Genomic DNA, 13,705 nt, shown 5'->3' on the forward strand with positions numbered 1-13,705 from the left:
CCGGCGCGGGCGGGGCGGGGGAGGGGCGCGGCGGGCAGGGGCGCGGGCAGGGGAGGGGCAGGGGCGGGGGCGGGGCGCGGCGGGCAGGGGCAGGGGCGGGGGCGGGCGCGGCGGGCAGGGGCAGGGGCGGGGCGGGGCGCGGCGGGCAGGGGCGCGGGCGGGGGAGGGGCAGGGGCGGGGCGGGGCGCGGCGGGCAGGGGCAGGGGCGGGGGAGGGGCGCGGCGGGCAGGGGCAGGGGCGGGGGAGGGGCGCGGGCGGGCAGGGGTGCAGGCGGCCCGCGGCTCAGGGCGCCCCCCCTCCGGCCCCCCTCTCCCTCCGCGGGGAAAGGCCCAGGCTTCCGGCGCCGCCCCTTCCCGGCAGGACAGCGCCTCGCTTCCCGCCCGCAGGCCGGCCCCCTCCCCGCGCCACCCCGAATCCTGCTGGCTGGCGGAGGGGGGCGCGGTGCCAACCCTCCCTCGGCTGCGGGGGACGCGGGCCGGGGGCGAGCAGGGGCTCAGGGAGGCCGGTGAGGGGCTCCCCGGGCCGCACCCTCCCTCGAGCGAGGGCACCCGGGCCGCGCGCGACCCCGACGAGGGCGGGGCGGCGGCGGCCGGGCGCTCTGCAGCCTGCAGGTCTGGGGGCGCTATCCGGACCCCTGTGGGAGCCCCTCGGCCCTCATGCTGGTCGAGACATGTGGCCAGATGCCCGTCCCCGCCCTCGTCCTTGCAGCCCGAAGGCGGGTGGTGCAGAAAGACCCCGTCCGGTCTGCTGGCTGGGGCAGAGGGCGGCCACGCTGGAGGGGGCAGCCGGGGCTAGCATCGGAGGCCCAGCTGGTGATGTCACTGGGGTTGGAAGGACGGGTGTCTGAAAAGGTGGGCACCCCACCCTCCCCACAACCCCACCAGGACAAGCTTGGCCCTTGCCCCACACGGGTGTGGAGCCAGCCAGCCTGGCGTCTGCGATGATCCCAGCCACAATGAGGGCTTTGAGGGGCCCCTGGAGTGGGAGGGGCAGGTGGCCCGAATGGTGGCCTGTCCCCGAGCAGGCCCAAAGCCAGCCCCACCAACCACAGTGCGGAGCCTTCTGCCCCCATCGCTGCCTCCAGGACAGACCGAGGGCTTTTGTGCCCCCCCCCCCCCGTAGTCCTTGACATGCCCCCAACTGGCACCAGGAGGCTGGCTGTGCAGTAAAGGTCACCAGCAAAGCCAGGCCCTGACCCTAATTACCCTCTTACTGGCACCCTGTCCAGTGGAGAGTTGGAGCCCCCTGCCCCCCGCCCCCAGGCCAGCCTGCCTCCAGGGATCAACCATGAGCAGCAGCAGAGGTGGGAGGGGGGCATTGTGGGAGGGACCAGAGCAGACCTGCTGGGAGTCCGAAGGCTGGAGGGGAGCATGTGTGAGCTGAGGAGGGCCCCCAGGAGCCAGTCTGCAGAGTCTGGGCAGTGGGAAATGAGGGGCCAGGGAGGGGACCACCCACAGAGGGGCGGCTGGGACCTGGGGAGCCAGTGAGGTGGGGTGGGGAAGGCACAGGCTTTGGTTGAAGGCTGCTGGGGGGCAGGAGTGGGGTGGTGAGAGAGCACCCAACTGTGTGACTGGGAATGGGTGGGCATGCCTCGCAGTGGGGGAGGGGGGTGCTGACCATGTAGGTGGGGAGGTGGACAGATGTAGGGTGTGAGAAGAGGAACAGGACCTGTCTGACTGCTGGTACCTCACCTTTGGCCTGCAGGGAATCCAGCCCCTCGTCAGCTCGGATATCTCTGAACTGTTACCCCCTTTGTGCTCCCTGGGGGTCAGCTGAGAACCCCTCTGGGAACCGACAGGACAGGACAGGCCAGGGCAGCCCTGGTAGTGAAGGTGGAGACAGAGACCACTCTGCCCAGTGGGCAGTCCAGTCGTCTGCTGTCACTGTGGAGAACGGGAAGGGGCTGCACTAGTTGAGCAGGGTCCGGGGTACAGGATGATGATGTCATAGGGGGCTGCTTTTGTCCCCTGCTGCTCTGGGGAAGGATAATGGGTTGGGGGAGAGACCAGGAGGCTTGGTGTCCCAGCCGGGGCGCTGGCTGGAGGGAATGTCCACGCAGGGGGTGACGCTAACCCCGTGGCCTGTGGCCCACGCAGTGGCCCAGGCCCCACCTGAAGACAACAGTACTTTGCCCATCTCCCTCCGGGACTAAATGGAGATCTGTCCGGGAGGGACGTGCTGGCCCGAGACCAAGGGACTGTGCCCCCAAGGGACCTCAGGACCCAGCAGCATGTCAGGGCAGGCAGGGGGCCTTTGCCGGGTCACGGCACTGGGAGGCCGCTAGAAGCACGGAGGCCGGTGAAGAAGGCAGGATGTCACAACAGCATGGCAGATGGGCGAGGGGCTGGAGGACCAGGAAGTGCTGGGAGAGGCCCTCATGCCGTTGAGAGGGTTGGCGGAGGCTCCCACGGGCCCGATGACAGGGAGGGGCCGTCTGACAGTGCCGGAGCGATGGCACCTGGCCGGCAGGGCCCGGTGGACACAGCTCTCCAGAGCAGCGAGGTTCGAGCGGGGCCAAGGGCCTGAGGCAGCCGGGCTGTGAGCAGCAGAACACAGTGTTCCCTGGAGAGGCTCGGAGGAGGAGATCAAGGATGTGTGACCAGGAGGCCCCAGTGAACGGTTGTGACCCGTCACCCCGTTTCCAGGCCTACAGCAAGTGGGGCTGGGTCCCCAGGGGGCCGAGTCTCACCACCAGGCAAGTCGGCACCAAGACCTGCAAATGACATGGGAGGGGAGAGCCCAAACACCGAGGGCTGCCGACACAGGGTTTCCGGGGTTCCCTGTGGCTCCCTGTGAGTGGGGGGCTCCCAGGGAACAGGGAACTCCGGCCAGGTTTGTCCCTGACCAGTGGTCGTTTATCTGGGCCCAGAATGGACGAATGGAGCAGACACCCTTGAGGGCGGACATCGCCGCCTTGGCCATCAGCACCGGCAAGTCCAGGGGGCCTCTGCCAAGGCCCCAACTGAGAGGAAGCCCACAGCGCGGTGACATCCTGGGTGGTAGTACTGGGACAACAGACCTGAGGATGCAAAATACCTGTCCAGTCATAGCCACTTGCCCACCAGTCTGACCATGTGGGGGGTCCAGGATGACCGTGGATGCTGCAGAAGTCACCCGGGTTGTAGCCAGCCATGGTGTCCCAGGCCACAGATGGGTGCCTTCTCCAGCCCCACCGGGAAGGAAGGCCGGAGAGGGGACGGCAAGTCTGTTAGCCCCTCCCCGCCCGCCATCCCTCCGCTGTGCTGAGGCCTGGCGGGTTGTCCTGGGCCCTGGAGACGACTGCACAGCATCCCTGGTCCTACCCTTGAGCCCGTAGCACCCACTCACCCAGTCGTGACAGATGTCCCCAGACCCTGGCCAGTATCCCCGGGCCGCCTGTGGAAAGTGCCGGCTCAGAGACGTTTGACTATGACACGGATCCCACCGGACGATGCAGCAGGCCAGGGCCCACTGCACAGAAAGCCGGGGCAGGGCTGGGCAGTGACCACGGGCACGCACACACCACACTTCCAGCAGCTTCTAGCCTGACTGGACATGTGACGGCCAGCTGCAGGCCAGGTGGATGGCCGAGCCTGTGTGGATGGAAGCCCTCCCAGGACCTCCTTGGGGTGCTGTGTCCCCAAAGCACCACTCCCGGGTCCAGGACCTGTGGGTGGGTGGGAGCAGCCCTGGGGCCTGACCTTCAGGCCCAGCAGAGCAGGCGCCCTGACTCCCGCCGGGGGTGCCTTGGCTGGGGCTCAGAGTTCAGGCAGAGGGGCTGCTCTGGAGGTCCCACAGCGCCACCTGCTGGCCACACCCATCCCTCTGGCCCAGGAGTCACAGAGTGGATTCTTGGTAGTGTGGTCCCCACTCTGGTACACACACTGCACCCCACCCCCACCCCTGGGCTGGAGAGGAGGCCGCAAGGCCAGATGCGGCGGCTGCCAGAGGTGGGGATTCCCCCACGTCACCCTCTCCAGGCAGGGCCAGACCCTACACAAGGGCCCAACACTGAACCCCGCAGAACCCACACCCCTTCACTGTAGCCTGTGGACCCTCAGCCACGGTGGTCCCAGGGGCCCTGCCTGTGCCCGTCACCCCTGCCTGGCAAGGCCCTTCAGGAGTAGAGCCTGCCCTTCTTGCCCAGTCACACCACTGCTCACCCCACCCCCTCCCAGCAGGTGGTGGTGTCCCTCAGTTGGGAGCACCCTCTGTCCAGATGAGAAGGCTGAGGCCCAGGTCCGTCCAAGGAGCCGCATTGCCTGCCAAGTTCGAGAGGCATCAGAGGGGTGTGACTTGGGGAGGGGTCTAGGGCAGTTCTATGAGGGGGGACAGCTGAGCAGAGACCCTAGTGGAGGGAGCGAGGGAGGGAGCAAGAGGTGCCAGTCCTGGGATGCCTCGCGTTAGGGACAGCAGAAGTTCCCACGCTTGGGAACCAGCTCAACCAGACTCTCCCTCTGCTGGGTGGGGGAGGAGCAGTGGGGGCCCCAAGTGGGGGCCCCAGAGCAGAGCCTGGCCTTGTCCCTCCCCAGGCCCCACAGGGTCCACGGAGGTGGTCTAGGTGGGCGGCAGCACAGCAGAGGGCTGGTTTGGGGCCTGTAGAGGGCCCTCAGACACTGTGGGCCAGCGGGGGGCGGCGCCAGCTGCAGGGACACAGGCCCAGTTCCTCAGGTCACCTACCAATGGCACTTGTGGTGGGGAGGGGACGCCTGTACCCCCCCCATGCCGGATGGGAGGGGGTGGCTCCTGGGTGACCCAGCCATGTATGGGGTGACAGTGCCACCTAGCGGCCACATCCAGCCCTGTGGCTTTCCGCAAGGACCTGAGATTCTCTGGGTCCCAGCTGGAAGGGGTCAGTTCTGCGTCCCGGGGGTGGGACCCAGGCCGATCAGAAACTGTCTTCCTTGGCCTGGCCTTCCTCTGGGAGTGGGCCCTGGACCACCTGCCTGTCCCTACCTGTCCTAGTCACTGGCGCAGGTGCAGCTTCTGTCCCCACAGGAGTCACCTGTACCAACCTTCCTCCCCCAAGGGACTCTGGCCAGGGCCTCCCTCACCCACCCGTCAGCACCTCCAACAGCACCTGACACCCTCTGGCCTGCCCCCCCCCCCCCGGCTCTCTCGCTGGCTTGCCCTCCTCCAACCCCCGCCCCGCCCACAAGGCTCCCCACCCCCAGGTCCATCAGGGACCCACAGCCCTGACCCCTACTCCCCTCCACACCCTTGGCCAGCCCCCTCTGGTGACGACCTCTCCCAACACCCTGCTGTGCCCGTGGGCCGACCCAGCCACTGCCCTCGGCCTGCACCATGGTGTCCCGACTCAGAGGTGCCTGTGTGTCAGCTTAGCTACTGTGAACGCCCCCAGGGTGGCGCCCAGGAGGTCTGGACTGGACGGCAGCATCCCCTGCCGGTGCTGCGTCCCTGCTGAACCAGCTGGGCTCCATGTGCCCCTAGGAATTCGGGGACCACTGGCTGGGACTGGAAGCTCCTCGTCCCCACTGCCCACGGACGCAGAGCTGAGCGCAGAGGTTGGGGAGAGCCAGAGGCAGGGCTGCCAGGTGGGGTGCGCCTGGGCCCCGGGCCAAAGCAGAGGAGTGGTCTGCTGCCCCCTTGACCTGTGAGAACTGGGGGAGGTGTCTGTGGGTCTCCCTGCAGGCCACAGCCTCGCAATGCCACGGCCTGCCCGGCTGTTTCCAGCCGAGGAGCTGGCCCTGGGTTTACAACGGGCGCTTTTCCTTAGCTCACCCCCAAGAGGGCTGCCCCGCCTGAGGGTCCCTCAACAACTCACTCCAGGGGGGCCCACAGATCGAGCCCTGAAACCACCTCCAGGTGGATTTTGATTGAGCTTGCAGGCCTGAGGTGGGTGCCCAGGAAGGTGGGTGCCAGGGGAGGTGGGAACAGGCCCCCAGGACAGCCGGGCCGCACTGCCTCGGTGTGTCCCTAAGGGCTCGGTGGCCCTGAGGCCTCGGTGGCCCTAAGGGCTCGGTGGCCCAGTGTCTCACTGCTCCAGCAGGGCGGGCGCAGCTGACGGCAAACTGCGGCTCCAAGTGCCCACACTTCAGTGACACAGACCCACAGGCGTTCTCGGCTACCTTCAGTGGTTCATTTTATTATAAAGAACAGTATCAAAATATACAAATCTGCTTAAGAACCAAAAATGCAGCTTTTGAAGGGCTGAGCGTGTCAACCATCTTGAAGGCAGCTTCTCCCTGTGGCCGGGGTAGGGGCTCGCACAGGCTGTGCCGCCAGGGGTCAGTCTAAATAACTTAGGGCAGGTGTGGCTCCGGCTGGGACACCTTACAAGTCTTCACGGGAGGGCGGCTGTGTCAGGTTCTCCTCTGGGACAGCTGTCAGGAAACAGATCATTTGGTAAAAAACTATACAAAAACCGAGGGTGTGGCCACAAAGTCTTTACTGGGGGCCTGTGCCATCTTTTCTCCAGACACGGTGGCCCCAAGCCTCCCGGCGGGGGGTGTCCGAGCAAACATGGACCAGACTGTACTCGGGGGCCACCGCGCTGCTCCAGGTGCGGAAGCCAGAGGTCAGGAGCTGGTGAGGTGCCCCTGAACGCAACCTGGATGAGACAAGAGCTTGAGCAAAGGGGGGCTGGGGCGGGGAGCCGCCACCGCAGCAAATGGAGGAAAAGTGGGGGGCAAACCAGGGGCAGCGAGGTGCCCTCGAGCTCTGCAGACCTCGGGTGTCTGTGTCCCGGAAGCCCACGGCCACGGCCACAGTGCACGTGGACTGGTTCCCTGCACGGCTCAGGGTGCGGAGTCCTGGAGCCTCGTCGCCCTATTCGTTCTGGAAACTTCACCAGTGTCTTTCCCAACACTGCTTCTTTCACACTGTCCGTGTCCTTCTAGGGCTTCTGAGATTGTCACAGAAACAGCTGTCCCCCAAAAGATGTTGAGGTCCAACCCCTGGGACACAGCTGGGAGCCGAGGAACACCAGCCAGCAGGAGCGGCCCTCCCCGCAGGCCTCAGAGGGAACGCAGCCCTGCGGAGCCCTCTGACTTCCCGTCTCCAGGAACGGGGGGGGGGGGGGGGGGCAGCAGTTTCTGCTGCAGGAGGGGCGGCCTGGGTGCCGTGCCCCCGCCCAGGAGACTCATGCTGACAGTCTGTGGATGTCCGCTCAGCTCTGCCTCCCGCCACACTGGTCCCCTCTGCTGCACCTGGTGACTGAGTCCCAGTGACCCCACCTTTGTGCCCCTTCCTCGAGTCACCCTCGTCTTCCAGGAGCCCTGCTGTCACCACCCAGGGCTGATTCTGTTTGTGTTTTTGTTACTCCTCACCCAAGGATTTTTTTCCATTGACTTTTAGAGAGAGGGAAGGAGGGAGGGGTCAGAGAGAGAGAAACATTGACGTGTGAGAGAGACACATCAGTTAGCTGCCTCCCGCACATGCCCCCACGCAGAGGGTGGCCGGCAGGCTGGGAGACCCCGCACCGCTCACCGTCCCCCGCGGGCTGCATCTGCACACACGCGTCTTCAGTCTCCTCGAAGCCCTCGGGACACACGCAGACGTAGCTGCCAGGGGTGTTGTAGCAGTTCTCGTCCTTCCTCAGGCACACTCGCTCCGGGAGGGAGCACTCGTCCACGTCTGGAAGCCCAAGACCCGAGTGACCACTGCGCCCAGCAGACAGCCTCCGGCGAGGAGGCTCCCCCGCAAAGCACGAGGCTCACTCAGAACGTCAACTAGACGGGAGCGAGAGGAGAGTTTAACCCAAGTCTCCCCCGCGCTGCCTTCCTCCAGGTGGGCTCCAGCTGGGCCCCCACGAGGCCCAACATCCAATCACAGGGCTCTGGGCCTGGGCGGGGGGACCTGAGCATTACACACCTGAGGGCAGCTGCCCCCCCCCCCAGTGCTTCTGCAGCTCATGACCCCCAGGAACTTGGGAACCTTGGGAAGCGGGGTCTGCAGGAAGAGCAGGAGCCTGAGGGGTTCCCCCATCAGCTCATGGGCGTCCACATCGTGGCCCCTGGAAGGTCCCAGCTCAGCCCATCACAGCGCACCGACCTGCACACTGGCCGCTCTCCTTCGTGTAGCCAGGGATGCACTCCTTGCACTGTCCCGGGCCCTTCCCCGTGCAGCCCACACAGGCAGGGTCACATTCTAGAAGCAAGAGGACAGACTGTGACACGGCACACCCGCTCCCCAGCAGCAGCATGGGTGTGAAACCACAGCACGGGCACGAGGGGCCTGATGCCCACGAGCCAGGGTGCCAGCAGGGCGCTCTGAACCCCCCTCTGCCCTGCAGCAAAGGACAGATGACTGGTATTTATGCCACGACAGGCCCCTAGAGCTGCGGTCCAGCATGGACGCCAACCTCGTGGGAACTGCGTAGACAGCTGTTCTCACCCCCCACCCCCAGCTCGGTGACACCGCCCGCTCGCTGCCGGGGGCTCAGCAAGGACAGCGTCTCCGCCAGGACAAGCACGTGTGGCCCAGGCCCGGACAGGCAGCCTCACGTGGGCACACCTGTTCTGGACGCCAGGGCCCTGGAACCTGCAGTCCTGACCGTGCAGTTTGGAAACTAATCCAAAAAAGCAGTGAAGAGCCCTGGCTGGTTTGTCTCAGCGGTCAGAGCATTGGCCCACAGACCGAGTCTGATTCCGGCCAAGGGCACGTGCCTCGGTTGTGGTTTGCCCCGGCCCTGGTCGGGGTCGCGCAGGAGCCAGCCACTCCTGTGTCCCTCATGTGGATGTTTCTCTCTCTCACCCTCCCTCCTGATCGGCCTAAAGGTGAGTGGAAAATGTCCTCAGTGAGGTTAGAAGCAGCAGTGAGGAACGGGAGCGCTCTACCCACAGGGCATCTGCAGCTCACACTGTGGGGACGGGTCTGTCTCAGCCCAGCACTGTGGACTGCTGGGGAAAACGAGGGAGACAGCAGCCCGCCCCGAAACCGTGACCACGAAACAGAAGGAGGTGGTGCACAAAGGGGTCAGAGCCGAGGCCCCGCGTCCCCAGAGGCGCAGGAGGAAGTCTCGGGGAGTCCGTCCTACGTGCAGGCCCCTCCGTGGACGTGGTGGTTTCCTAGCGTCTCTGCAACGCACTCCAGCGTCCCGAGTCCCTGCGGCAAACACTGCCGCCCAGGCTGCCACTGGGCTTTCAGAGCGGGAAGGACACGAGGCTGAGACCCCAAGGGCTGCGGGGAGGGGCCGGACCCGCACCTTCGCACTGGAAGGTGCCGTTGGCGTTCTTGCAGTACTGCTGGGCGCTGCAGGGAGCCGTCTCTGCTGCACACTCGTCCACGTCTGCAACACAAGACACAGCTGTGAGCAGCAGGCCCAGCCACCTTCAGGACCAGAGCTGGCCACTCGACACGACCCGCGGCCAGGGCTAGCCTGGAGGAGAGAGTGACCGCCGTGTGGACACACTCTGATGGTCATCCTCAGAGGCCTCTTGCTGGGGTGTGGACATGGGCCCGTGGTACCATGAGGCAGGGTGGCTGTGAGCGGCCAGTGCGTGAGCACCTGCTTCCGCATAGCCTCACACGAGCCCTGCGTCTGGACTGGGCCGGGGGTTGCACTCCCGCCAGTGGACATAGGGCACACAGCCGAGCGGCCTAAGGCCACGTAGGTCCGAGGGTGGGGTCAGTCACAATGCCACCAAAGCCGTGGTGCAGGGAGGGCAGCTGCTCCACTTGCAGCCCCTCCGGCCCGCCTGCAGGTCCGTGGGGTCAGGGCTTCGAGGCTGCAGGGCTGGGTTGTGCGCCTGCGCATCCAGGAAGACCGGAGTCAGAGCAAAGGACACACTGCAGCAGGCGGTGGCCAGCAGGCCGGGTGGGCGGGGACAGACCAGAGCTGTGCTCAAGGCCTCAAGGCCACGTGGCAAGCAGAGCCAGGGCAAGGGTGCGTCAGGCGGGCAGGGCCTCCTCCGCAGCCACACAGATGGACCAGTGTGGCAATCCAGGTCACAGGGAGGTCGGTGACCCCAGGACCTGCCTGCACCCTGCCTGTGCCACTGCTCTGCATCCCCACTCGTCAGAGACGACGCCCCCCCCAGTCTGCACCAGAACACTAGCTGGCCCCCACATATGTCTCTTATGAAACCTGGGTCACTGACAGCAAGGACAACTGGTGAAGGAGCCCCCTTCCCAGCCGAGAGCAGGCTGCAGAGGGTCAAAGGAAACCAGAGGGTCCTGAGAGCTGAACACGCCTCTGCAACAGCTCTCGGGCAAGACGCAGATGTGTAAACTTAGGTCTCCACGCCGGACCGTTACAACGTAACATGGAAGACCAGTCACCTTCCCCACCAGTCTCCAATGGGGCTGAGTGTCGAAGGGACCTGGCCCCAGGGGAAGGAAGTGTGCAGGCCCCATGGGCAGTGGAGGACAGGGTGGAAAAGGGGGCGGAAGGAGGTTGGGCGGGGCCAGCAGCCTCACCCACACAGGCGCCGCCCTCCTGGACCCAGCCCACTTCGCACTCGGTGCAGTCTCTGTTGGTTGGGCCCGTGCACATCTTACAGGACTCGTCGCAAGCTGGAAGGCAGAGGGGACGGCCGTCAATACTCAGGAATCCCACTCTCGGTATGAACACGATGCAAAGCTCATTTCAGAAGAGAGGAACTTATGTTCAGTGGGGCGAAAATAAAAACCAAAATCAGCCCAACTGGTGTGGCTCAGTGATTGAGCATTGACCCATACACCAAGAGGTCACCGGTTTGATTTCTGGTCAGGGCACATACATGCCCAGGTAGTGGGCCCAACCCCAAGGCGGGGCATGCAGAAGGCGGCCAGTTGATGTTCTCTCTCATCGATGTGTCTCTCTCTCTCTTCTCCCTTCCTCTCTCTCTAAAATCAATAAAGTTAAAAAAAAACCTTAAAAACAAGCAAAAAACCTCAGGAAAGCAAGATTCATTTAAAGACAGAAAAACACACTTGTGTGACTCACAACGTTACACGGGGCTTTCGATGCCCATTATTAGTGACAAATTCTCATCGAAGCTGGCCAGGGAGCTTTCTGTAAGCTGGTGGTGTGACCTACTCCACACCCATGTCCCGGGAAAGGGTCTGGGGATCGGGGAGCAGCTACACGTGACCATGTGAGGAGCCAGGACAGAGGCAGAACAGCCTGTAGCTTCCTGCATGTCAGAGCTCTCCAGTGAGAAAATGTGTTGCCAAGGCCACCACTCATGACGCCAGCCGTGAATTTATAACCACCCCAGAGCTGCCAGTCCGTGTGGCGCCCTAGGTGCTCGCCCGGGGCTGGTGCGTCACAGGGTGTGTGCCCACATCGCCTGGATGGGCACAGCTGAGAGGGTCTGCCTGCGTAAGACTCACACTGAGGGGACCCAGGTAATAGCCTCTGAAGACCAGGTAGGAAGACCCACCTCACCCAACACCGGGGTAACCACAATGGCGTGAGGGCCAGCAGCACAGCAGGAGAGCTCGCGAGAAAGGATGTCATAGAACTGCCAACCCTGAGGCCGTCTCCAGAAGGTCAGGAGAAAAGGGACACGCCTCTCCCCTGGGGCTGCTTAGGGACAGGAAGTGCAACCATTGAGGTGCACTGGTCTTGTCTCTTCCCTTCACACATCCCTGAAACCCTAGGGTAGGAGACTGACAGGTGCCCCCATCCCCACCTCTGCAGGGCTCTGCCCCACACGGACAGGCGCTGCGTGGTACCTGTGCACACAACGTGCATCTCAGTCCCCGGCGAGCTGAAGTAGCCGTCCATGCAGTCGGTGCACAGGGTCCCACGGTACCCCAGGTGGCACTGGCAGGACCCGTCGCCCTCTCGGGTGCCGTCTCCGCTACAGCGGCCGTTTCCACTGCAGGGCCTCTCAGACCCGCCCTGGCATTCTGTGGGGACACAGACCGTGTCGGCGTGCACCAGGAGGCAGCCATGGCGCGGCTCACACAGAGAAAAGGCCACTTCACTCACTTGATGTACAATCAAGATAGCTTTCTGGATCTTTGCTAAAACCCAAACCCGGCTTTACCCCTACAACTAGCAGCACCCTCTGAGGAACACGGGAGCCCACAAGCTCAGCGAGGGCATCTGGCAGCCTCCCTGAAGCCTGGGATGAGGATGCGCCACCCAGGGTGTGGGAACTGCAGAGGGGGCGAGACCTGCCCCACTCACCAGGAAAGCAAGGCTGGCAGGCAGGAGGCAGCTCCAGCCAGTGGGGGTCTTACCTTGAAAACTACGCCACGTCAGCTGACCACATGCGTGACCGTGGCAATGCCCAACAGTGAGCCGTGCCGTAGCCCTGACTCACCACGAGGCTGAACGCGACATGCGCAGCCCGGCAGACGCCACTGGCCCCAGCCTCTCACAAGCGGGTCTTTGCTGTGAGCAGAGCGGCGCTGGGGCCACGGGCGCTGCCGCCACGGGCGCTGCCACCTGGCCTCCGGCAGCACCGGCAGGTGGGTTAGAAGGACCCCTGTGCTGGGCTTGGAGGAGGTGGAGCCCCAGATCCTATGGGGGCAGCCAGCCAGGTTCCCTCCTGTGCTTCTGCCCATTGGGAATCATTTCGGGCTAACTCAGGAGCTCCCTGAGAAAACGTACCACGGCAGTCTGGCCCATACGTTCCGGGAGAACAGCAAACTTCCAGCGTTTTCACACAAAACCATTCAAATAAGTCAGGGTACTCCTTCTTCCTAAGGATTTAAAAAGCGTTCGTTAAGCCTCACACAACAGGTTTCTTCAAAGCAACGACACAGTTTCCTGTAACAGATGCTCCAGGTGCCCTGACACCTGAGAAGGGACCGCCAGGTGTGAACACACTCTCCTGGCTCACGTCCTCGCTGCACTAAGGTCCTCAAAGAGGGTAACGGAGAGAAGACAGGCAGGCGGAACACTCTCTGTACCGCTTTGCCACTTCTCTAGGCCCGAAAGTATCTCAGGTTTACGCATTCACGGCAAAGCACCGCGGGGTTCCGGCCACCCGGAGGGCTGGACACTCACAGCCGCAGCCACCAGGCCTCCAGCTGCTCCTCGTGCTCCTCCACCAGGCGGTTGCACTCGAAGTCGCTGCTGTCGCACAGGCTCTCCACGATCTCCAGGAGGCGGACCTCACTGCAAGGAGCCAGCACGGGGTCAGCGCCTGCAGCGCCGCGGGCTCAGCAAACACAGCCGGGGGGCTGGGGGCTGGGTGCTGCGCAGAGGACTGCACTCCAGGGCGCGTGGGGAGCCGGGAGGCCTCTGTCCTCAGGGTGAGGGCGGTGGGGTCCCGAGGGGACGCAGCCCCGACAGGGGGACGCAGCCCCCCACAGGGGGCGCGGGAGGGCGGGGCCCCGACCCAGCCCGCACCCCTGGGAGGCCCGCGCGTCTGTGGTGCGCACGGGAAGCCAAAGGCCGGTTAGGGGCCCGCGGGTCGGCCCAGGCCGGGAGCAGACGGCGCGCCCAGGGCCCCCCGCGTCCCCAGCGCACCCACCTGGACTCGTACTTGGACAGCGACTTCTCCTCCCACGCCGTGTTGCCCCCGCCGAAGTTCTTCTTGGCCGTGTCCGCCATTCCCTGCGGGCAGAGGTGGGCGCGGGGTGACCCGGGTCCTGCCGCCCCAGCTCGGCTCCCGCGCCCCCGGCTCCGGGCCCCGCGGGGCCGCCCACCTGCTTGAACTTGTCCACCAGCTCCCGGCAGCGCTTGCAGGACGCCGGCTTCTTGGCGGCCTCGCCCGGCGGCGGCAGCGGCAGCAGCAGCCCCAGCAGCAGCAGCCCCAGCGCGGCCGGGGCCGGCGGGCGCATGGCGGGCCGAGCGGGCACTGGCCGAGGTCGGGAAGGGGCG

At 65.0% G+C, this 13,705-nt stretch overlaps 1 protein-coding gene across 2 annotated transcripts; it reads right to left on the reverse strand.

Moving 5' to 3' along the window:
* Positions 1 to 6,064: 6,064 nt before the first annotated feature.
* On the reverse strand, positions 6,065 to 13,665 carry CRELD2 (cysteine rich with EGF like domains 2). 2 transcript variants are annotated; one of them, XM_036278284.1, is made up of 11 exons: positions 13,531 to 13,665; positions 13,356 to 13,438; positions 12,887 to 12,997; positions 12,488 to 12,579; positions 11,602 to 11,778; positions 10,360 to 10,455; positions 9,146 to 9,229; positions 7,993 to 8,088; positions 7,429 to 7,575; positions 7,269 to 7,289; positions 6,065 to 6,323 (listed from the first exon to the last, which is right to left on the reverse strand). In XM_036278284.1, exons 1-11 carry the CDS (start codon positions 13,663 to 13,665, stop codon positions 6,274 to 6,276), a joined length of 1,092 nt encoding a protein of 363 aa, XP_036134177.1. In that variant the 3' UTR covers positions 6,065 to 6,273. The 2 variants fall into 2 exon arrangements, with proteins under 2 accessions (XP_036134177.1, XP_036134178.1); XM_036278285.1 differs by lacking the exon at positions 7,269 to 7,289.
* Positions 13,666 to 13,705: the final 40 nt, after the last annotated feature.

The sequence above is a fragment of the Molossus molossus genome, unplaced genomic scaffold (assembly GCF_014108415.1).
Source record: "Molossus molossus isolate mMolMol1 unplaced genomic scaffold, mMolMol1.p scaffold_m16_p_26, whole genome shotgun sequence".
Classification (NCBI taxonomy): domain Eukaryota; kingdom Metazoa; phylum Chordata; class Mammalia; order Chiroptera; family Molossidae; genus Molossus; species Molossus molossus.